General features: G+C 45.0%; 1 protein-coding gene across 1 annotated transcript in view; it reads left to right on the top strand.

The window, feature by feature from the left end:
• The window catches only part of FBXO32 (F-box protein 32), a 29,683-nt gene extending 10,637 nt beyond the window's left edge, over nucleotides 1-19,046 (top strand). The window contains exons 5-9 of the mRNA XM_081117429.1: nucleotides 10,088-10,181; nucleotides 11,006-11,190; nucleotides 16,612-16,794; nucleotides 17,944-18,087; nucleotides 18,526-19,046. Of these exons, the coding sequence (XP_080973555.1) occupies nucleotides 10,088-10,181; nucleotides 11,006-11,190; nucleotides 16,612-16,794; nucleotides 17,944-18,087; nucleotides 18,526-18,615 (696 nt within the window). The 3' untranslated portion in view covers nucleotides 18,616-19,046. The remainder of the gene's footprint in view (nucleotides 1-10,087; nucleotides 10,182-11,005; nucleotides 11,191-16,611; nucleotides 16,795-17,943; nucleotides 18,088-18,525) is intronic.
• Nucleotides 19,047-24,832: the final 5,786 nt, after the last annotated feature.

Genomic DNA, 24,832 nt, shown 5'->3' with positions numbered 1-24,832 from the left:
ATCGTGCAAAGTCAGCTCCCGATATTTATTATTACCTACTTACCGACAAATTATCATTGATTCCCCCTAAAATACCTTTTTAATTTAGTTTATGAACATGTTTCCTACTTAAAAAAATAATAATTAACTGGGAAATCTCACTGATTAAGACTCAGCACAGAGGACTTGTGTCTGAGAGTGTCTAATTGCAAACTGTATCATGGGCTCTTTCTCATAAATAATTTTTAAGTTCGAGAAACTGCCGAATGCTTTCAGAGTCATTAGGTTCAGAAGTAGTGGAAAAATATTACTGTTTTGGAAAGAACAATCTTTTTTTCCCCTTCACTCTTAGAGCCCTCTGTAATTTGAGAAATAATATGTTATTTTTATGAAGAGCTTAAAACATTTTAATGATAGGCACCGCGTTTTGAGGCTTTTCTTCTAAGGAACTGAATACACTTCTCATATATTCTTATCCTTAAACCAACTTTGCAAAGCGGTTTCCAGCATTTATCCCCATCTTACTACTTCACCTAATGGCTTCTTCATGCTACAACGATTCCTTAGTTCCAGTAAGAAACTGAACCAACTTTGAAGGCCTTTAAAAATTTTTTTAAATCTCTTTAAAGGCAAAGTACATTTTAAAAAATACTGTGTTCATGCTGGCTGTCATCTCCAGAAAAAGAGACATGCAAAGGGAACAAAAGCGACCACCAACACTGCTGTCTCAAAATGTCATACTTTTTATCAGTAAGCACAAGAATTTTGTGGAATTTTTGGAATCAAAATTTTGAATATAAATTGCAGAGGTTTTTTTTATAGCATTTGTATCTTAACTGGCTTCAGGCTGCACTCATTGCCTCTATCCCTTCCCCACCCACAATGGTTTAAATACAATTTTAACCGTGGGTTTTAAAGATGATTTAAGATCTTTAGAAGCAGCAACTTGCTCATTTATGAATGGTCATTTTAAAAAATTTGTTTACACCACGTCTCAAGACCAACACATTTTGGAAATTCCCCTGGGGCCAGGGGTGGATTCCAGGAGCTGGGCTAGTGGTAGGGCTGGAACTTGGTAACCACAGGAGGGAAGTGCTAACTAACTCATCCAGGGTAGGAAGAAGCCAGCAAAGAAAGGGAGTCTCCAGTAAACCGGGAGGGTTTCAGAGACCACACACTGCTCTTGGCTCTGTGAAGGACCCGCTTATGGCCAAATGGTCCCAACGGTCCCAACCCTGGCTGCATGTTAGAATCACCTGTGAGGCTCGCCTACAGAAACCCACCTCTTCGGGGCCTGATTTCATTAGCTGAAGTGGTGCCCAGCATTGCTACTGAAGTGCATCCACCAGGTGATTCCAATGGGTTTTCAAGTTTGCAACCCATCTCAGGAACTATTTGGGGGCCCATCTGTTGTATTTTGCACACTGGGTTTTTAAACAAGGCGCTGAGGCAGGTGCACAGGAGAGGGCTTTAATGCTTTAATGCCAGGGGGGCCTGGTCCTCCCAGCTCTCTCTGTGGAATGCGAATGCGGCCGCATAGATGGTAACCGTAGATGCCATGTTCAGACCAGGAAGGTCCTGGAGAACCTTGAGTATCAGTCTCCTGACTGGGATGAACCGACCCCCATAGCTAGCAGATCAGGAAAGAATCAAAAGCTTGCAACTCTCTCTGTCCCTCTGCAGCAAAGAACTTCACCATCTAAACCAATGCACATTCTTATTTTTTTCCTGCATCACCACCCGAAGTCCATTTGAATGTTTCCAGCAAGCTATGCATTCCTACCACCCCTAAAAGTCTTTTCCAAAAACATGTTTTAGTTTAAGTTGACTGGCGGTTTGGCAAACAAAGGCTGAAATAGGGCACTGTGACTCAAATGCAAACCCAATGCCTTCAATTAAGGGAGTGCTCTTGCCAAGCCCCTGGTGGGTCGTGATGTGCGTGAGCAGCCAGCCCCTCTGCCACAGTGCCCTTGGGTTAATTTAGTGCTGCACACACTCGGTGGCTGGCCTTCCGTTGATGGAGGGTGGCCTCTACCACTTGGATCTTAACACTGATGGTATCTTTTTCCACTGGGACTGAGAAGCTGGGATAGAAGGAAGGTGGCCAGCTACCTTGACAGCAACAGAGTCAAAACAGCAGAGCCAAGATCCCATTTGAAAATGGCTCGCAGAAATGGTAGGAAACCATGGGCACCAGCAGCGAGGGCACAGGACAGGCCTGCTAGTGATTTCACAGGAGCAAGTCTGCATCTCTCGGAATTCCTGGCCGTCTCAGTGGCAATAAACATTCAGATAAGCAGATCCCGCAGTGTCTGGGTGCCCACAGAGGTAGGGACACTCATAGACATGAGGATATGACCACAGAAGTGGGGGAGCACATGCAGAAATAGGGGCTACCTGAAGGAGTGAAGGGTGCCCACACAACCACAGAAGTAATGGAGTCATTCCAGAAGTAGGAGGGTTTCCACAGAAGTGGGGACACCCAAAGAAACAGGGGAAGGCTGAGACCAGATAGTGGGGTTTTTTGCCATGGACCCCTAACAGTAAATAAACAGTGAAAACATGTGCTGTCCATGTATGTATATTCATAAATTCATTTGTAAGTCACATTCCTTTAAAAGGTGCTAATAAGGGGACCTACCATTGTGTTGCTGGAAGAATTAAACTGAGTATAAACACGTAAAAGGTGTTCAAACAGTGCCTGGTACATGGTAAGCACTCAATGAGTATCAGTTGTTGCTGTTACTATGATCTTTCTTTTTCTTTTTTCTTTTACTTTTTTAATGGTGCCCTTGACCAGAATTGAACCTGAGACCCTTCAGTCCACAGACCAACACTCTAACCACTGAGCAGAGCCACTAGGGTTGCTACTTTTATCTTAAATAGAGTCCTAATTACAAGCATTGGAAACACTCAAAAATGGAAATTAAAGATGAAATAAAATACAGAGATTGATTTTTTACGATTTTTCTTTCCCATCCCACTTTGGAGACCATTGGATCAAAGGTGTGCCCATTTTTGTATAACATTTTTCCTGAGGATTCAGAATCTAAACATCCTACCACGGGCCCCAGAAATATATTTAGACTAAAAGTCTACCTAGGTTTCTAGGCTAAGTCAGGGGAATATGCTAAACTGGACAGGTGAGCAGAGTTTTAAGTGCCAGTTCAGCAGACCTTTCTCCCATTCAAGGAGGGAGGCCCCTGGGAGCGTTTGACATTGTTGTCTTCATTGCTGTGGTTGAGGGTAAGACAGAGGTTTATTTTAAGTATCTGTCACCTAGGATCAGAAGTCCCCTGGAGTCCACTAAAGGAAGAGCTCTGCAATGGCAAGGAGTTGGCAGCACCTCCTGCTAGGTCCCCATACATAGCAGATTGCTTGGGGTGAATGCTTTTGACTCCCTAAACTGGTATTTTGTATTAAACCCATAACCATATACCTAGTGTTGCCATAGCCACTTGAGAATCATGTACGACTGGGCCCCAGCTTGTCAGGAGCTTCTGGGCTATTTTGGGGGAACATGGTACCACTATTGACGTTGTAATTGAACTTGGCCCTGTTTGGAGGGAGGCGTGCTGGAGACAGCGTCTTGGAGGCGGTAGAACCTGAGTGTCTCCTTCCCTGAAGGATGGCCAGGACTGGGCTGGGTGAGGAAGGTGAAAGGCTGTGCAGGGACAAATGCCCTGAAGAGAAACCTGAGATGGGAAAGAACAGAAGTGGAAGGAAGTGATGGTGGGCCAGGGGCTGAGGGCCATGTGACATCCAGCCTCACAGAATCATAGGGTAGAGGTGAGGGGTGCTGGACTAGATGGGGAGTCCAGCTTAAGCAGGATCATTGAGTCAAATACAGCTGCTCAGACTGATGCTACAGAGAGTAGGGCACCATTGCAAGTTCAAAAATATCTGGGATGGATGGAAGACAGAGGCAAGTTTCTCTAAGCTGAGAATACAATTAATTTGTCTAAACTTGGCCCTTCTTCTTAGGATTTTAACGCCCTCAGTTAGAGAGATGTTTCACTTGCAAATAATATTTACTCAGTCTGAAGATTATTCATGTAGCTGAAAGTTTCCCTCTTCCAACCTGTCAGTGTTCAAGCTCAAAGTCAGTACAAAACTTTCCAGGTTTTTAATTTGTTTTAAATTTTATTTATACGTTGAATAAATAAGGGCTCGTAAGTACAGAGCACTCGGTGCAGGCAGAGGCACTGCCTCTGTACCCGAGAGTTTACTGTAAGAGGCATAATCTTCCTGTGGGCACCTGGCTGGGTACTGCGCATGTGAGAAATGGCAGGGGCTTTCTTGAAGCTTCTTTTCTACCTTTGATAATCCTGTGGCATGTTTTCCAATCAGACATAGAATTCAAACTGTCATAGGAGATGGAGGGACTTAGGGATAAATTATGTTCTTAATATTCTATGCAAAATGGAGTATACTTGGGCAATAGCCTGATAGCTAACCTTGGTGTGGTTTTATTTCATACTAACAGGTAGGGCAGCTGCTGTTTTGTTTGTTGATGCTTCTGAAGCCCCAGTTATTTAATGTCCCTCTAGATTTCAGCCGCTTGCCCTACTGGAAAGTATTTGTGATATGTTTACATTGTAAGTAATTTACTCCTGGGGCATCAGTCTGGGACCAGACCCCATGTGGATACCAGCCTAACAGTTCAGACCATCTACCATTGACCTTGATTGTGTCATTGACCATCACGAGGAGCCTCCTCCTCTATAGCAGGAGTTGGGGTATATTGTTTCCCAGGCCCCTTCTAGCTATAACACTCTTTGATTCTAATCTATTAACAGACAAATATTGGTTGGCTACCTACCATGTGCCAGGTTGGGGTAGAGGGATACACAAAACAATCCCTGCTGTCTTGAAGTTTATATCCCAATTAAGCAATCAGCAAATAAATAAACAAGATCATTTCAGATGCATATAAATGGAACAATGAAGAACGGTAAACCCAGAATAAGAAAAAGATGGCAACTGGGAGGCTCCCATATAGGATGGTGGGGGAAGGTCTCTCGCAGTGGGTGACATTTGAATGGAGACCTGAGGGGCGGGATGAGGCCAGACTGAAGACATGGCCAGGGCAAAGGCTGGGAGGTGGGAGCAAGCCGAGCCTGTGCAGGGACCCGACGGCAGGCTGTGTGGCCGGAGCAGAATGAACTGGGGAAGCACTGCAAAGGGAGGCTGGAGGAGCAGAAACCAGGTCGGGGAGGACCTTGCCATTCCTGATAAGCAGATCGGATTTTTTCTAAGTGCAGAGGGAAGCCATTTAGGGTTTCAAGCAGAGAAGTGACATGAGCTGATTTATTTGTTAAAGATGAACTGAAGGGAAGAAAAGAGAGGAAACCTGCTTTTATTGTAGATAAAGTGAGATAGGAGGAAAATCTCTCCTCTGCCCATTCATCTTCAGACTGTGGTTGATATCCACTCTGAGATTCACTAGACGACATTGCTTGCAGCTAGATTTTTCTCTTACTCATGTCCTAACCAAGCATGAGCCAAAGCTCAGCGCAGGATGTGGTTTCGGTGTGCGGTGACCATCCCTTCCTCCAGGAGCCCAGAGCCACTGCTGGTACTGCACAGCTCGTCACTGCAAATCACGCTACAGGCCCGACGACCACATGGCGATGATGCCATGGAGCTGAGGAGGAGCCCAGCACCCCCCCCCCACCCTCCTGCCTCTCCCAAAACAGCCACAAATAACTGGCACCTGGGCTAAAGTTTGCCCAGCACAAAACAAACAGCTGCTTCCAAACAAGACATTTTCCTCCGCTCTCTTTCTTTTTTTTTCAATCCTCACCCAAGGATATTTTTTTCCATTGCTTTTCAGAGAGAATGAAACAGAAGGAAGGAGGGGGGGGTGGAGAGAGAGAGAGAGAGAGACATGGATGTGAGAGAGACATATCAATTGGGGCAGGGGATGAAGCCTGCAACTGAGGTAGATGCCCTTGACCAGAGTCGAACCTGAGACCCTTCAGTCCGAGGGCTGACACTCTGACTGAACCAAACCGGCTAAGGCTGCTCTCTTTTTCTTTTGTGTCTGGGGCAAAGAATCCAGTTGGCTAAGCCATCTTGGTAAATCAATTGCTAGATGCAAGTCTACTCTCCTACGCACACAGCTTCCTTGACACACAAACAAAATTAATAATTTCTGTCCTCTTGACCACGAATTTCACACAGTACTACCTACTGGTTGGTTCTGGGCCTTTAGCATTATGCTGATATGAAAAATAGATCTAAATGGTTTATCCAAGGCTATTGCCTCATCCTAAACATGTTAACATGTTCTGGGTATTATTTCTCCCTTAATGTCAAAAGCTGATTACCTGTCACAAGGTAATATAGATATAAAATTTCCAGACTCTGTTTCCCAGAACATAACCATACATGGTATTGCTACTATTTTTAGAGTAAAGTTTGGCCCTAGATACAAATTTGATTGGCCTTGAAAAACTGAAGTTTTGAAGCTATCAAAATACATGTTTTCTGTTAGACATATCTGGGCCCAAGTTCTGGCTCCACCACTTACTACTGCTGGTATGTCTTAGGAGAGTTACCTGACTTCTCTAAGCTGCAGTAGCCTCTTTTGTCAAATGGGGAACCCCCCCCCCACTGGGTTGCCATTGAAGATTAAAGGAGATCACACATGTAAAGTGCTTAGCACAGTCACTGTCATGTAATAAACACCCATTATTATTAGCAAAATAAGACTTCATGGTAGATGCACCTGTGTAAGTCATAAAATGTATCAACATTAACTTTTATCAACAGAGAGGGAGCTATTAAATGTATCACAAACATAGTAAAAATGACAGAAAGGAATATTAAAATTTGAAAGCATTTAAGCATTTGGTTGACAGTACATAAAATTGAAATACAAGGGTTCTAAAAGTCTTTAAACCAGCAGTAATTTTACCTAGTAATATTCTAATGATAAAAACTAATAATTCTTGGTACCGGGCACTGTTATGAGTGCTTTATGAACACATTTAATCTTCACAGCAACTCTGAAATAGGTAATAATATTATGCATGTTTTGCAGATGGGAAACTGAGCCAGGCAGTTTGGCTCTGCAGCCCTCATTCTTGAACTCTATGATATATACAGCAGAAGTTGGCAAACTATGATGCAAGGCCGAATATGGCCCCCCACCTGTTTTTGTAAATAAAGTTTTATTGGAACACAGCCATACCTACTCAGTTACATATTGTCTAAAGCTGCTTTTATACTACAACTGCTGAACTGAGTAGTTGCAACAGAGACCATATGGCCCAGAAAGACTATAATATATATATCTGACTCTTTACAGAAAAAAAGTTTGCTAACTCTGATATCAACTTTAAACTTCTCTGAAAGATTAGGGTTGAGAAGGGGAAGCAATAATACCTCATAATAATAATACTGCCTTATATTTGGTTTACTGTGGGTTTTTACATATTCATCTCATTTAATTCTCATAACAACCCTGTGATATAAGTAGGCCTTTTATTTCCATTTTAGAAATGAAGAGACTAGGGTTCTGAGAGGTTAAATACTTGCATCATAGACTAGACAGTAAACTCCTTGTGTCTAAGGATCATGTGTCTCTATCCGCATATCCACGTCACCTACCACAGTGGACCCAGTGGCCACTCAAAAAACACCTGCTAAATGAATGACAGTTGTGAAGGTCACCCAGCTAGAGAGTCTAAGTCTCCTCCTGACCCCACAGCTGCCCTGGAGATGAAAAGAAGGACTTTCTCTTGAGATAGGATTAAACACAGGGTGGTTAACATGTCATTCTGCTGTCAGTGGACAAAGTTTGGCTGCTGTACTCCTCCTCAGAGATCATCTCAGTCAGACCAAAGGGTTTTTTTCTTTCCCTCAAATGCACAGTCATAGCTCTGAGAGTGTGCTTGTCCTTGTGATTGGCACATTTTTAGACAAGATTAAAAGTGACACCCTCATGAGATGGTAGTCACATGGACTCCGGGTTTTGGATGCCCGCCCTCCTCCCACCCCCTTGACCCACCTCCCAGCCCCTGATGAGTCACAGTGCACAGCCGACCGCCCTTCCAAGAACCACTCCAGGCTTTGTTTTCTTTCATCATGCTTTGTGTTGGTCATGTGAGGCTCAGGGTATTAATAGACCATTGCTTGGCCTTCTGAATCTTGTTGGTCCGGAAGATAAATGAAAGGTTTGGCCAGTCTCTCTGTGCCATATTTCTCTCCTCTTTTGACTGTCACGTGCTGGTTGGTGACAGAGCTGAGCCAGACAGGCAGAGGGCATCCAGTGTGGCCACCACCCATGGACGTGGCCTCTACTGATGTTTTGAATTCTTGCCTCTCTTAGTGGTCATTTGGCCAGCTCCTGACTTCCGACCTTGGATCACTAGGACTGATCTTAACAAACCAGCCGCAGCCTTTTCTCGCCACCTTCTCCCAGTCAGATGGCGGCATCTCTGCCTTCATGTGTGAGAGATACATATGCCAGGCAGGGAAAGGTTTGGGGGTGGGGTTTGGGGGGTTGTTTTTTTTAACTTAAAGTAAAAATTATGCTCAGGAAATTAGAGTCTGTACGTGGTTTGACAGGCTCCCAAGGGGCTCCATGGGGACAGAATTTTTAAACAAATGCTTTGGAAGCAGAGGGTTTTTGAATTGCTGGGGCTTTGATCCAAAAGTTTTCATTCTCCCCTGCAGTCCAAATTTTAGAATGTCACTTTGCTAGTTTCGTCAGCCCTGATTCCAGCACCCAGCACAGTGTCATACCCAGTGTTTACTGACCTGAAGAAAAGTTGGGCTGGGGCCTGGCCAGGAGATGAAACTCCCCTGGAAACTTTCCTAGGAACAGAGTCAAGCTTTAAAATAATGCCAGGATCTTGGTTCTCTAAGTCTAGTTTACTTTTAAGTCTAAAGTTAGTTTTTCTTGGGGGCCTGGTGGGTTCTGGTAAAATTATTTTCACTTTACATCAGCTTCTTTTGTTTGCTGACTTTGTGAAAACATGAAGGGTGTTGAGAAGGACTTTGCCAAGGCTTCTCACTGCTTGTGGAGTAATTGGTAAGATTTAGTTTCTCCAGCCTCACTTTGCTCATCTGTGAAATGGGTCAATCCAGTCTACAGTTTCCCTTTTCGACAATAGAATCACTGAATTTTTTCAAAATCTTCCCACACGTATAAAGAATTTTACTATGGAAGCAATGAAAGATTGGACTGAGGATAGACCAACTTAAGTTATTATCTCTGTTCTTAATTGGTGATAATGGGGGGGGGGAATGGGACATACTCCTTCAATAAATAAACTCACCTTTATTTCCCACCTAGTTAATGCCAGACACTGTGCTCAGGGCTGTGTGTGCATGCCCTCATGTCAAGCTCTCAACAATCTTGGGGACTCTAACTGTTAGCAGTACAGGTGAGGAAACTGAGGCACCAGGAAATTCAGTAATTTGCCCATAGTCACAGAGACAATAGGTGGTGAAACCAAGACTTGAACATAAACCTAGAGCTGCAAGGATCCTAGCCTCTTAGAAATAGATACTCTGCATCCCTGAATTTCTTTCTCTTCCAGTGATTGAACTCTTTCTACAGAAAGTTAAGTGCAATGAAAGAGTCTAATTAATAGACATTTTCATTGAATGCTGCGTAAGCAGGAGATACCCTGAAAAGAATGGCCACTTCCTTGGAAAGTGCACAGGGATGCTGAACATGAGCATTTAGGTGCCTTGCGAGCAGTCAGTGCCGGTGGGAAAGAAGTTCAAGGGGGGAGAAGTGATTACAGGGAACTCAGACATTTCGCAGGTCATAGGAGGTTTTGTTCCCTTCAGAGAACATCAGCTCCACTTGCTGAAGTGGGACAAGCAGAATGAATTAGCCCCGGCTGCAGCCAAACTCTTTATATGTAAAAGAAAAAAAGCAATTAAATATTCAGCCTGATTCTTGGGTTTTGAATTACCCCCATTTGTCTTTCACTTTGAGCATCTGCTTTTTATTGCACTGTGGCCCTGCCTGCCGTTTATCTCTCCCCGTCAGTCTGTATCTACGTGTCATGTGACTCAAAAGCAAAGATTAGAGGAGAAAATATCTCTGTATTCTAAGCCTGGCAACTTCTATTTTTATCCACAGCTGTTGGAACTGATAGCAAAGTCACAGCTCACATCCCTGAGTGGCATCGCCCAGAAGAACTTCATGAACATTTTGGAAAAAGTGGTACTGAAAGGTGAGCTCTCTCTCACTCTCTCACCCCTTTTTATAGGCATGGGGACGGACAGATGGATTTTCCAATAGAATGGACATGTCGTTAGATTTAAGGGATTGTGAGCGGATGGAAATGGATAACTCCAGATGCATCTCAGATCCCATTTCAGAAAAAGGTACAACTCATGCCCATGGCAGAGTAAGAGCATCACCCTCCTGTCCTTTTACTGAACTCTTCCATCCTGCCATATGCCTCTTAGGCTTCTCAGCGTCGACACATGTTCCCACCTTGACTACTGAGCCTCTGGATTCCAAATTCCTAGAAAAGTGAGCTGTGTACAAGGCAGAATAGATATATAGACTCTGAGCTAGAAGGAACCTTAGGTTTTGGGATCAACTGAGTCAGTGTACATATGGGAAAACTGAGGCCCGTGAGGAAGAGGGATTTGTCCATAATCCCACAAAGGGGCATCCATACAGGGTTAAAACCCAAGCTCCCAACTCCCATACGCTCCTGCCACTGACCACCTAAAAGGGACGGCATCGCGGGCCAAAGCGACTGCTTTCAGGTCAGGTGAGCCCCGGTGCTGGTGGAACAATGAAAAAGAAAGAGTCTTTGTAGAAAACTAGGGAGGCGAGAACAAAGAGGGACCCAGATAATGGAAACTCTACCCAGTAACCTCGAGTGCAGAAACTCAGCCAAGTAGAGAAGAGACACCGGCGAGAAAGAAAACCGCATCCCCGGAGGCAGTACCCCGGTAACAGGAGCAGGGTAGAGAAGAGGCCCACTTAGACCATGCCGCGTCCCGGGCCTGACTGCTGCTCCTGTTTCCTTCCCCACCCAAGTCCTTGAAGACCAGCAGAACATCAGACTAATAAGGGAGCTGCTGCAGACCCTCTACACTTCCTTATGCACGCTGGTGCAGAGAGTCGGCAAGTGCGTGCTGGTCGGGAACATTAACATGTGGGTGTACCGGATGGAGACGATTCTGCACTGGCAGCAGCAGCTGAACAACATCCAGATCACCCGGGTAAGCAGGCCCCCAGCCCCGTCCTGGCAGGAAGGGCCTCAGCCGGCTCCTCCGCCCAGATGCCCGGCAGCCTCGCCAGGACCTTATCTCCACGCTGGTGAGGGAAGAGCCTGGCCGTTCTGTTCCGACGCTTTATCCTGAGTGCTGGAGGGGGGCTTCCTGATAAAGGGAGGGTGGGAAGAGCTGGGCAGAACAGGATCCGAGTGTGTGAAAGATGAAGCATGGTGGGGAGGCCAGAAAGTCAGCTTTGGGGAAGATGTTGGCCCCACCACTGAAATCTTTAGTGCGATTTGGAGATCTCTCCTCTTTGGCCTTTTGCTCTTAAAGCCTGTGTTGTTTGCCGCTTTTGGGTGCTGCCTTGAATACAATAGAGCTGTGATGGCAGTGGCTTGAAGAACTGGTCCCAGCCTTTTAAAATTCTAGTTCCAATTCTCAATAGTTATGACAAAGGAAGCCTTTGATTAAAGACTATGAACATACATCTAAGAAAAGATGAGGAGTTCCTATTCAAAGCCAACGAGAAAAAGCCCTGTGTTTCCAGCTTAACTACTATCAGTTGTTTCTTTTAGGCTTTAACTTGGCCTTCAGCTCTTGTCCTCTTACTAGTGAGCAGGAGGAACAAGACCCACAAAAGCTGTGAGAAAGACGCTGGTGTAATCTCCGAAGGCTCCCTAATGGACGGGCGCACTTAGGCAGCTCACCGAGCACTTGGCTTACTTATCTAATCACTGACCGCAGCTGCTTTAAGTGGTTCCGGGACCAGAGCTGATAAGTTTGGGCTGCCCCACCTCTCAAGAAAGTAACATGAAAAAACCTCTGACTTTTTTAAAATGATTCTTTTACTATATGAAGTTTTCAAAATGCAATGTCTTTTGACAATACTGTTAACAGCCTCTCTGTGCATTCATTTCTTAAACGCTGAAACAGGCCTCAGAGTTGTGACTTCCTTAGAATCACACACATGTACACACACACGCACACACAATGCTGAGCACAAGCCCAGGTAGTCTTTCAAAAGCTATCTCCATTATTTGATTATCGTAAGAGAATACAGGAATTTCTTATGAACATTTGTCTGATTTATTTTAATAATTTATTCCATTCCTGTCTTTCAAGGGTAGGCATAGTTTCACAATGTGAATTTGAGACACAAACTTCCAGCTTATCTCTCACAGAAAACCCACTTACACTTTCTACCTAATCTCTGGCATTCTCTTTAGCCTGGATTTAATACTTACTATTTTCTCTAAACCCAGAAGAGAATTACCCAGCCGGTGATATAAATGAGCAAGTCCCATTTGTCCCAAAGGCATCTTCCCTCCAGCAACTTTGGGACACCCATTTGGATGGTCACTCTTGCCCAAGAGCTGGCTTTTGTTCACCTCTCAGGGCCCCCTTGGCCACATCTACCCACGTGCCTTGCACTTCCATGGGCTTACTTCCCCAGAGCCCCTTTTACTGGATCCACACACGCTCTTGGGAGGTAGCCGTTGCAGTTGCTGTATCTTCAAGGGGTGGAACCAGAGAAGCCCAGTGACTTTCCCCAAGTAACTCAGCTGAGGCCAGAACCCTGGACTTCTTATTCCTAAAATGGCAAAGCTTTCTTAACATCAATGCTCTCCAAACTTTCTCTCAATCCAGCTTTCTTCCAACTATTTATTCAGTGATTCAGCTTTTTGCAAACCTTTTAAATCCAAAGAAATCCCACATAGAACCGATAAACACTGAAGCTCATCTCACTCTGTTCGTGGTGCTGCAGCTGGGCCAAGCTATTTTCTGCACACTCTGAGCTTGGTCCTGGCTCAGGCCTTTTCACTTGTCACCTCCCCTGACCACCAATCTATCGAAGCCACTATCATCTCACCTTCTTCAGAGCAGTTACTACCATCTGAAATGATCTCATACTGAGATTCACTCTCCTGTCTCCAGCTTACCAACTCCACAAAGAAAGGATGTTACCATCTTGTTCCCTGCTCTGATCCCTGTACCTGGCACAGAGCAGAAGGCAATCAATAAATTTTAGTTGAATGAATGAATGATTGAAAGGAAGTTTCCTCCCTCCACCTGCCTGAAGTACTTGATCAAAGTTCAGAGGATTACAGTCAGAAAAAATTGTCCTGTATTAGGGATGGTGATGACAATTTACCAACCACAGGATTCGGGGCAAGTTATTCAGCCACTTCCTGTCTCAGTTTCCTCATTTGGAAAATAGGGCAACAATATGTGTCTCATATCCCTGGGGTAAGAGTTAAGAAGTTAATGCACAGAAAGCACTTGGAACCGTGCAGTTAAGTATTGTAAATGCATCACTGTTATTATTATTAAGGGCCCGCTCTGTGGCAGACACTCGTCTAAGTCCTTTACATACAGGGTGGTATGTATACAGAGTTTATTCTTGTATTATTATTTATTAGTGTATTATTTTCTATATAAACAACTGTAAACCTACTTTTGCCGCACCCTGTATATTAGCTCATCTAGTACATGACTGTAAGTAGGAGACATTATAATAGCTAAGGACTTCCGTGAGTATCTTACCATTCCTCCCAGCAATACTCTGAGATATGATTTTCTAATTTTATATATAACTGAGTAGTTAGGAATAACCTGGCCAGGTCTCAGCGCTGGTAAGGTGTGCGTGGGGATGAGCCCAGGCCTGTCTGCAGACGCCGTGCTCTCTCCTCCCTCTTGCCCTCCTTCCCGACCCTCCTTGGCTCTGAGCTGCATGATTTTGAGAGCAGGGAACCCAGGGGGCCCTGAAGAGCTTTTCACACAAATGCCCAGCTCTCCAGAGGGGGAAAAAGGGGGGGGGGGGAAGGGACTTAATTACTTCAGTCTGGACTGTATTTAAAAAGCTTATTCTTTAACAGTTTGGACCAAAGAAACGTACATTATTGCACAAAAATGTTAACAGGTGACATTTGCAGTAATTGCTTTCTAGTTGCCAAAGTTCTATCAGTATCTCATTTTCCATCAAAATTTTATATCTAACTCTATGGAGCCAGTTTTTATTGGCAAACTAATTAATACAATAAAGGATGGACAAATGAAGAGAACTGGTGGGGGGGTAAATCGAATCAGAGTGTGCTGTGAGCGGGGCAGGGCTTTGAGGTGTGTGGGGGCAGAGCGGGTAAAGGAGCTTGGCCACATGCTTGATCACAGAAGCGAGAGGAACTTGCTTTTCTCTTAAGTGTTCATATTGAGAAAAAAGGCACAGAAGCAGTTAACCTTGTATCGGGAGTGAGGGCTCGGCATGGGGTCTGGGCAAGAATTTTGAAAAAGTTCAGGTTTGAAAATTCAAGGGTGAACCCTGCCAAGCGGACTTTAATAGGAGTTCATATAATAATTGGCCTGGGAGTTTTAACCAAAAAAGAAGATGCTTTGAAGTGCTGGGAACAAAAAGAAAATCTCATGGCAGTTTTATTAGCTCATATGATCAGCAGCAGATGATAAACGACAAGTGGGTCTAGGGCCTTCTGCAGCCCAGCAAAGCCCTGAATTTTGCAAACAATTGAACGTTCAACGCAGCAGCCTGAGCAATAAAAATCGCCAAGTCATAGACACTTCTGATGAGTTAGGAGGCTGAAACGGCTCCAGATCTGAGCTTGCTAGAGCTGGAAGGGATCTTCAGAATCTTCTAAACCAGTTCATTTTGGACATGGGGAAAATGAGACTCAGACTCCCGAAAGATACCCGGTGCCCAGATCTGCTGCGTGTCCATCCCGTGTCCCTCCCGTGTAACTGCCCATTCTTCTCACAGACCGTCTTTCCAGGGCCCTGCCACTGCCCACCTTCCCTCTGCACACCTGTCCTGCTTTGCAGGGGACACAGGATGGAAATGCTAGGACTGCACATCCCCCAGGAATCCTGTGTGTTTGGGCTTTGATGTGCTTCCTACGGTCTAGTTCCCTAGAAATTGGAGGAGGGAACTTGATACCCACTCCCCAGATATTTTTCTCTGAGCTAAGAAAGGGTTCCTTCGTTCTGTACTTGTTTTCCTGTGACCCCCAGAAGTGACAGAATACTGAGCTAAAAATGTTAGTAGTGCAAACTCAAAAGCTCACCCAGGAATCAAGAACCACAGTCTAAGGTGATTTGTGCCGACTTCTTACCAGGATGGCGGCATCCGGCTGATGTGCAGGACCTATCGGCAAAGACTGAGGATCTTCTGAATAGAGATTGTTCTAGAATTATTTGCTTATGTTTCTGGGTCTCTCCCTTGCCTAATGAGCCCATAGTAAGACATCTAAAGATGTTGCTTGCACTGGGCTAGTCTGTAAAGAATACAAAGTTAGACCTCTGACTTGAAGGCTGTGGGTCTGGGTGGGTTAACATGAGCTTATCAAATTAAAACAATAAAGGACTTAAGTAAAAGTTCAGGGATATAGTTTGAAAAGCTCATGATTAATTACGAATGTATTATCCGCAGACAACAGTTTTCAAAATGGTCTTTGGAGCGCTAGATTTGAATAGAGATACCTCCGTGGATGGTGGCATTTAGGCCAAAGGGTTCTGGATGCCATTTTCACAGTGTGAGTACATGTGCGCACACATGCGAGTGCTCATACACCTACACACACACACACACCAGGGCAGGGTCTTTTTGTTGCTGTTTACCTATTTTATTTTTCGGGTGTCATTCATTCCACAGTATTATTGAGTGCCTACTATATGTGAGGCACCCTCCTAGACACTGGGGACACAGCAAAGAAAAACAACCAAGCTTCCTGCCTCCTTGGAGCTTACGTTCTAACAGGACTGTTCCATTCCAGCTTCCTTTTGGAAAAGGGTTGCATTACAAACCAAAAGGGGGCTTGCTGCAAAAAGTACCTGAAAGAGGCCATAGGGATTCTAGGGGATGCAAAGAATGAGGCCTGAGGGAGTCAGAAGAGCCGAAAAGGCCTTTCAGAGGAAGCGGATTTGACTGAGCTGAGGAAGAGTAACATTTGGATCAGCTGGGGCAGGGGAGGCCCCATGCGCAGCGTGTTTGGGGGCCGGTGAGAGAGCCTGCTTGCGGGGAACAGTGGTCACCAGGGCCAGTGAGATGGGGGCCGGGGTGGCGGGCAGGTGGTGCTCTGTCCAGGGCAGTGAGCCCTTCCAGAAAGTAGTGAATCTCGTAATCGAGTGAACGGACTGAAGCAGGAGAAGCTGACATGTGTTGCTGGGAGAATCTTCAGGAGTCGAGCATGAGGCTTTGTAAAACAGGAAAACCTCTCTGGCACCATTCAGCTCCCAGCTGGTCCAGGCTGTTCTTTGTGGTCTCAGCCATGGTCCCGTAGGGCAGGGAGACTTGCTGCGTTTGATTGCTGAATAAACCAGCTTGAAGATGGGGGGCAAGGGGACAGCTGCATCCTTGGAGGGTGTCGCCTGGTGAATTGTTGCTCTCCACCCCGAGACTTAACATCACCCTTCCCTCCGCAGCCGGCCTTCAAAGGCCTCACCTTCACCGACCTGCCTTTGTGCCTCCAACTGAACATCATGCAGAGGCTGAGCGACGGGCGCGACCTGGTCAGCCTGGGCCAGGTGGCCCCCAACCTGCACGTGCTCAGCGAGGACCGGCTGCTGTGGAAGAGGCTCTGCCTGTACCACTTCTCCGAGCGGCAGGTGGGTGGGGCCCCGGACACTCCTTCCGTCTGTCCCTCCTCTGTCCCACCCTCAGGCTTCCTTGGCATCTTCTCTAGCTTAAAGCATGGGTGCCCACCCTCCAGGGCTTCCTAGTTTGACTGGAAAACAACAGTTCAAGGAGTTTCTAAGTAATGTGTGTGAAGTTTGGGGGTTTTTTAGGTGGTTTTGATGGGGGGCAAAAAACTCTCATTCTTAACCTATCCACATTTTACAACTTTCTCAAAAAAAAAAAAAAAAATCACAAATTGACACCAGTCCTTCTTTTCTATAACAAAGTAACTTATACTTTTATGATGTTTTACAGCTAAAGTGCTTTTACAGATATTATTTCATTTTATTTTAGTGACCCAGGGGAGGGTAGATATCATGATGCCCCCTTTAAAAAGAAGGGACTGAGTGACATTGAAATTAGTAAAGGGGTTCCCTAGTTGAGGAAACTGGCCTTGAATTTGAATCTGGGCCTTCTGACCAACTCTGGGCTCTTCCCTTCCTCATGGTGCCTCAGTCTTGTTTTCCAGCTTCTTTATGTAGACATGTGAGTTCAACAAGTTCTGCTCACAAAGCCTGTGATATTTAGATATAAAATAGAGTCACCATGCCGAGCACTTACTGCATCTCCCTGGAAATGATCGCTCAAGTTAGAGCAAAGAAAAGATTGACGTTGATCATTAAGATCACTTAAACTTCAATTTTTTTAATTTATTGATTTAGAGAGAGAGAGAGAGAGAGAGAAACATCAGTTTGTTATTCCACCTATTTATGCATTCATTGGTTGCTTCTTGTATGTGCACTGACCCGAGATCAAACCTGCAGCCTTGGCATTTCCAGATGATGCTCTAACCAGCTGAGCTACCTGGCCAGGGGCCACCTAAGCTTTAAAGGACCATCCAAATGCAGTTTAGTAGAGGTCACTAGGAAGATGTCACCAACCACCTGTCTCTTTTAAAGACTGATTAAAAGCCACTGTTTATCAGAAGATACTTCTTTCTATCTTGGCTATTTTCCCTACCTATTGCAGGGTAGAGATGAAAACGGAGGGAAGGGGTGGGCGCAGAACTTTCAGAACCAGAAATCCACAAACCCTCCTCTTGCTGGGCTCTCCTGCAACGACCTTTATTTGATATTTAGATCCGCAAGCGATTAATTCTGTCAGACAAAGGACAGCTGGATTGGAAGAAGATGTATTTTAAACTTGTACGATGCTACCCACGGAAAGAGCAGTATGGAGACACCCTGCAGCTTTGCAAACACTGTCACATTCTTTCCTGGAAGGTATGTGTCTCAGAGGTGGCTGCCGCAGACCCCTAGCCTAGCCCCTAAGAGCCTATAGTGTCAGCCGTTACACCGCCAAATCCTTTACTAATCTTCACCATTGCAACTTCCAGACAAAGGTGAAGGTAAAAACAATTCTGTCCCTGGGGAGAGAAACTTTCAAAGACCTTAATTTTCTTAAACACAACCCCCCCATAGGTTTATTTTTTTTCTGTAACCTACCCACCTGCAAATCCTCCCATCTTTGTACACAAGTGCACACACACACACACACACACACACACGTGCGAGTGAGTGCACACAGCTCTTTAGCTTTTCCAGAATTTATGGCATTCTTGGCAGAGGGATGTTGTTTTGAGGTTGGGCAATGCCGTATGGTGCTCCAAGCCAGTGAGATGTTTCTCAGAACTCAAACCTGACCGTGATGTTCCTTTCCAGGGCACCGACCACCCATGCACAGCCAACAACCCAGAGAGCTGCTCCGTCTCACTCTCTCCCCAGGACTTTATCAACTTGTTCAAGTTCTGAATCGCAGCACATGACAGCACTTCAAAAGGGTCCCCTGCGGATTGGATGGTTGGGGATACAGAGTTTGGACACTTCATTTGTAAATAGTGTACATTTTAAACATTGGCTCGAAGCTTCTGAGATAGGTCATGGAGAGGACATTGGAGGGGAGAGACGCAGTCGCTGGCTGGGAGTTGAAGAATATGGACTTCTCATTACAATTGGTATGGAAAAGCAGAAATACTGTCAATAAACTTTTTTCCCCTAATGATTTGCCAGCAAGACTATAAGGGCAGGAGATCTGTGCCTTCGGTGAAAACGGAATTCTCTTGATGTTCACCAGAACTCCTGCATAGTTCCCCAGAGATGTGGAAGAAGAGGGCAGAACTCGAATACAAGACAGAACACACTTTGTTTACAATGTGAAAATTTGTTTAAAAAAAGAAGAAAAGCTACCGAGGAGAAATCCCTGGGCTTCTGGTTTGATTTGGGGTTAGCTTGGAAAAGGCAGCGGAAGTACTACCCATCTGAAACCCCCGTAGGGCCTTATCCTACAAAGAGATCACACAATAGTCTACCTCGGAAAGCACACAGCGATCTCTCGGACACTGTCTGTTCTTCTTGTGTTTTCATCATACAAAAAGTGATTTGAAATGGGAAGGGATCTTGAGGCAATCCTCATTATGTTCCTGGGGAGGCGAATGGGGCAGCCTTCGGAGTTGCCTCTCTTCTAGAACAACCCCCAAGCACGTAGGCCTTCTATCCTTTCATGTTACATGTAGCTCATTCGGGGCAACGGAAGGCCAATTAGAAACATCCCAGAGGATGTCCTGCCACAGAAAAGGTAGAATTAGTCACCCCATTGCTGTGAAGACTTTCTTACTCCTGTTTCATTTCTTGGCGTGTCTGCTTCCCGGGGTATCTTCGCAGATAAGCATGAGGGTATCTCTGTGGGCTGGTCGGAGCCAGAGTGCTGATAAAGGCTTGTAAAGCAGGTTTGACGTGCGAAACGGGCTACCAGCTGCCCTTGCTCTTGGCGGGTGATGAGCTGAGGAGCTTTCTTTCTTTACGCCCCACATCTAAATGTGGTCAACCTGAGAGTGGGGCTTCTAGTAGGGTGATAAAATAAAGCCTGGAGTTCCAGCCAAGTAGGGAACAGAGGTGCTTAGAGTTCATCCTAAACACGATTTATACCCCAGGGGATCTTGCCAGGCCTATCCCAGCAAGTAACTAGGTAGAAGAAAGGAAATCTCAGGATGTAATGAGTTTATTGTCAAATATTCCTGGGAGGGGGTGGGGAGTGTTTTTGTTTTTTACTTTTTATAGAACTTTGCTTTTCTACAACAATGTACGTATTTTTGCTGTTGTATTTGCTTAGCCTTGTTTTTGTTTTTTTTGTTTTGTAAATAAAGTTGCCACCCTGCATGTGCTTGGAAAATAAGTGAAGCAAAATAGGAACTTGGTTCACATTCACACTGAGGATCCGTAAATCCTTAGAGGTTGAACTTGGGGTGACCTGAAGAGGGGAAAGAGGGTTAGGCATGTACAGAAACAGGCCCAGGGACGAGCTACTGATGCAGGGCCTCCTCACGCCCTTCCCTCAACACGCAACTCACGTACCAGCATTTGGAAGAGAAGCCAACTGCTAGTCAGTGCTTCTCACTTTGCCATGTTTGTGCCTACACCAGGGTTTCTCAATTATTTTTTCATTATCACCCTCCAAGAAGAAAAAATTAAGTTGAATTTAAATTCTTCCTAGTGAGAAAAATTAAATACTAAACAATAAAATCTTGTTGGGTAAGGCTGGGCTTTGGAGTGCCACAAACCATTGTAATACTGAGAGGGGTTTTTTGCTCTCCCCACCGAGTCAAGGTCACATTGAGAATGCAGGGCCTACAACTGTGGAGTTAAAAAGCTTCCATAATTTGGACAGCTTTTCTCAAATGCCTCAGCCTTCTTAAAGATGTGGGGTGGAGCTCTGGAAACTTGGACTGTCTACAATTTTAGGGTTAGGTGTTCATGGCCTTCCACACCTTCCCACCAACTCATGACCTCCACCTCCTCATGTTGATCAAGGAGGTGGAAGCTCCTGGGCACCTTCAAGTTTGCAGTCCCTGAAATGTCACCTGCTCTTGACTATCAGCACAAAGCTGGCAAACCAGCTTCGGTTGGACTGTCCACAGTGCTTGTGGTCGCTCACCTTGCCCTAGGCAGCAAGGCGCATGTGTGCAAGGTGACCCCTACTCCAAGTGACAGGGCTACCTAGATGGTGCCTCTGGGCTTTCCCATCTCCTCTGGTGTCATTGGAGGTGGTGTGTGACAGAGTCTAGGGGAATTTTTTTTTTAAAGATTTTATTTTAGAGAGAGGAAGGGAGAGGGAGAGAGAGAAAAGCATCAATGATGAGAGTCATTGATCAGCTGCCCCCTGCACGCCCCCAACGGGATGGAGCCCACAACCTGGGCATGTGCCCTGACCGGGCATCGAACCACGATCTCTTGGATCCTGGGTCGATGCTCAACCGCTGAGCCACAGCCGGCCGGCCAAGGGAAATTTTTAAGGAAAAAAAGAGAAACCGACACTTGTGGTTCTCATCCTTTGGAAGAGGAGAGTAAGAACGAAACTGCAGGTGGAGAGGGAGAGGGAAAGGCGGAGAAATGGCATCTCCGAAGCTGTGGTCTGTGTGAGGGCAGTGGGGTCGAGCACAGCTTCACACAGCATCTGCGTGGGTGCCACGTGGCAGCTGTGAAGCGTGGCCAGAGCCTCACATTCAAGTAAAGTGAGGTAAAAAGAAAATTCGTGTTCCCTGGGCACTAATCATCTATGGAATGTCTGGGCAAAGCCTCCCAGGACAACCCCACCTGAAAAACAAAAACACAGAATCCCTGTGTCAGAGCTGCTTGGCCCACAAGCCAGAAGGGCCATGGCAATGGAAACTGCTGGAAGAGGGAGAACACTCTACTCCCTTTGCTGTACTTACCCACCCCTACCCCAACCCTGTGGCATAGCATTTGAAACTGATGGGAAACATGAAATAATTTGGACTTCCAGAAAAGGAAAGTTTTGTCCAGGGCAGTGTAGGCAGATCAACGGGGATATCACCATGTGGTGCAACTCAAAGTTTATGAGCAATGAGCCTAGAGTGTCTTGAGAATGAACAGCATTTGAGGAGAGGAGAATATGCGAAGCTTAGGGGGGTTCACTTTGTAGCAAGATCCCGAAAAATGTCCAATGGCATCTTAAACTAGATTGCGTTATCACTCAGCGCTGTTACTTCGAGCAGATGGATCAGTCTCATGGGACTGCGAGTGGCAGAAACTTCAAGGTGTCAGTTGTGTGATGACATTTGTTTAGCGATGATGTTTTATATTGAAGTGGCTCAGAAGAGAGATTTTAGATGAGCTGGGTTTATACTGCAAGATTCCACAAGAGCGGGCCTTGCTTGGCGACGGTGAAGTAAGGTACCACGCCTGTGTATTGCATTATTGCCACAGTTCTCATCTTTGCGGATTCAAAAACTTTCACGATGAGCTTGCTATTAACAGAGGCTCTTTGTTCCTGTCATTTTGTGGGAGAAGAGAAAGAGTTTGGAGTTACATTTGTCTGAGCAAGTGGTATGATATACAAGAAGGTCAATCATTTCAAGACATGTTCAACGGTATGTCATCCTTAGTGTTCAATATAATATTTATCATAAAATATGCACCTGAGTTTATACTTTTCTGCCAGGCTATAGGGCAATAATGTCTTGCTATGCAAACACTCTATTTTATGTGTGAATTTTTTTAACTGTAATTTTATGTGTGAATTTTTTCTAACTAAACTATATCATCAGTTTCTATGTTGACATCTGTTGTTTTGGTGTGTTTTTTAATCTGTTTCCAACTCTCTGAGTCTGTGAACCATCCCTCTGACTGGATGCTGGCCTAAAATCCTATTAGTGTTTAAACAGACCTCAGAAACACCCTGAACCTCTAGGCAAATGCAGACACTGACTATTTGATATATCTTGGGCCCTTGATGTCTTCAACAAACAAGATCATAATTCCTTTAAGCTCGTTTTCTGTAGATGCTTTCTTCTCTGTTTCGTTAAGGAAAGTAAACCCTCCATCGTTTTCCAAGGGAAAGCTTTGGTGCTAGAAGGAAGGTTAGAGATGTTGAAGTCTGGCACCCCCTTTGCCTTTCAAGATGAGGTAATGGGGTCAAGAATATTCAGGGGCCATGCCTCAGCCTACCTGGTACTCAGTGGTGGACCTGAGCATAAACCTGTGACTTTCTGAGGCCTTGACTTTGTGCCCCCTACCCCAACACCTGGAGACATGTGACACCAACCTGAGTCTTCTCAAGACCTTCACTGTGGAAGGCAAGCGTGAGGGTCCAGTGTTAGGCATCTGGCCATTACTTTTCCAAACACTTTAAGTCCCTGATTCTTCCTGGAGAAATTCAGGAGCCTCTTAATATTTTTCCAGACCACTGACTCTAGTGAATATAGCATTCTATTGAGTGCAACCTGCTGGCTATAAAGTAAGCAACATGCTTTGACAAATTCATTTTTCCCTGGGTACTTATGTTTTAATTACCAAAGTGGCCCCTAAGAGAGATCATAGCTGAGCAGTCGGCTTGCCTTCTAAAAACTGAGGTTCTGATGATTACCAAGCAGATATTTCCTCTCCCCTTAGGCTAGGAAGTACATCCCCTCCATCGCCCTGTCCTGGGGTACCTGTGGTGGAACCCCATCCTGCAAGCCTCTATCCCCATGGAAGTTTGCTCTCTGCTAAACCTTGTCTTTATGAAGCAAGGGGGGATTATTCCATGAGGCAGCAAGGAGCCAAGAACCACGATATTTAAGACTTTGTCTACTAGACATTTTTCAAAGTGTCCTTGAATTCATTCAGCAAACAAAAGTTCCTAAAAAAATCTCTCAAAACTTAGGTCCTGCTGCATTTGGCCAAAATGGATGGCTGCTCCAAACTCGGAACTCCTTGAAACTCCATCTGCTACAACATTGCTTCTGGAGTTCGAAGGTGACTTTTTCTGTCTTCGGCTATAGAAATGTTTGTTTAATTAATGGTACACAAGTCTGTTAAACAGAAGGCTCAGAGCTCTGCCTTCTTGGAGCCATCTTTATTCTACCAAGTGCCAATCACCCTGGCTAAAGGGGGATATATTCAAGGCCAGGTCCTGAGCTTAGAGGCTTTACTTTTTAAATGAAAAATAGTATACAGGGTTGAACATTGTAACTAAAAGTATAAAGTTAGACCAATTACGTGCAAAGTTGTTTATTTAATATTGTGTGAGCTGAGTCCATCTGTATAAATTATTTGCACACTTTCCTTGCATGATGAACTGACTTTTTTATAGTTGTTTGTACCAGACGGTGGCATATTTTTGTAAAAATTTTTTGACACTGAATTGCAATAAATGTTTTTCCAACAACACACACTGGCGCATTTTTGGTATATATCGATTCAAGTTGGCTTTTTATCATACTGAGTATGTTTATCTTTTGCCTAGCTAGGCTTACATGCCTTCTCCCAGAAATTTCTCATTGTAAAATTTCTAGGCATACGTAGAAAAAGAAGCTACTGCTGAGTACCGACCTGAGTCAATAATACAGCATTATGCTTCAATGGGATATTTCTCTTACTGTTGGTATAGTACAAAGATTCGGGAACAACTAACTTCGAAGTCGGTATCAATTTACTCATCAGCAGGCATTTAATGAACAACTACTATATGCTAGACTCTGCAAGGCGCTAGGACTGGGAAGGTGAACAAGACTGGGCTGGTCCCTGCCTTAATGGAATTTAGGTTCTAGTAAGAAAGAAAGAAAAAGTAGGAAAAGTTTTGAATTTGTAATAAGTGCCATGAAGGAAATAAGCAAGGGGCTGAGAGGCAGATTAACAAGGGGGGGCTGCTTTCGAGAGGCTGAGCAGGCCTCTCCGAGGAAGCGATGCTGCAGCCGAGACCTGAAAGGGGGGAGCTAGTCCCAGAAGGGTGCGGGCACGAGCGTCCCGAAAAGAGGAAATGGCTTGTGCGAGGTGCAGATCATGGTCCTGCCAGACAAAGGTCACACTTAATTAACCCCTGTCTCAAATCCTCAACTCCAAAGTGGTGATGGTTGTGAGGGTCAAGTGAACTAATACATGTTAAGTGCTTGGAGCCGGTCACCTAATATGAGTTCAATTTGCATCAGCAATTACGATTGCCTTAGCAACGAGAGTCTGGAAATAGGGTTAA

The sequence above is a fragment of the Miniopterus schreibersii genome (assembly GCF_964146895.1).
Source record: "Miniopterus schreibersii genome assembly, chromosome: 17".
Lineage (NCBI taxonomy): Eukaryota > Metazoa > Chordata > Mammalia > Chiroptera > Miniopteridae > Miniopterus > Miniopterus schreibersii.
This window is presented reverse-complemented; position numbering and strand designations above follow the sequence as displayed.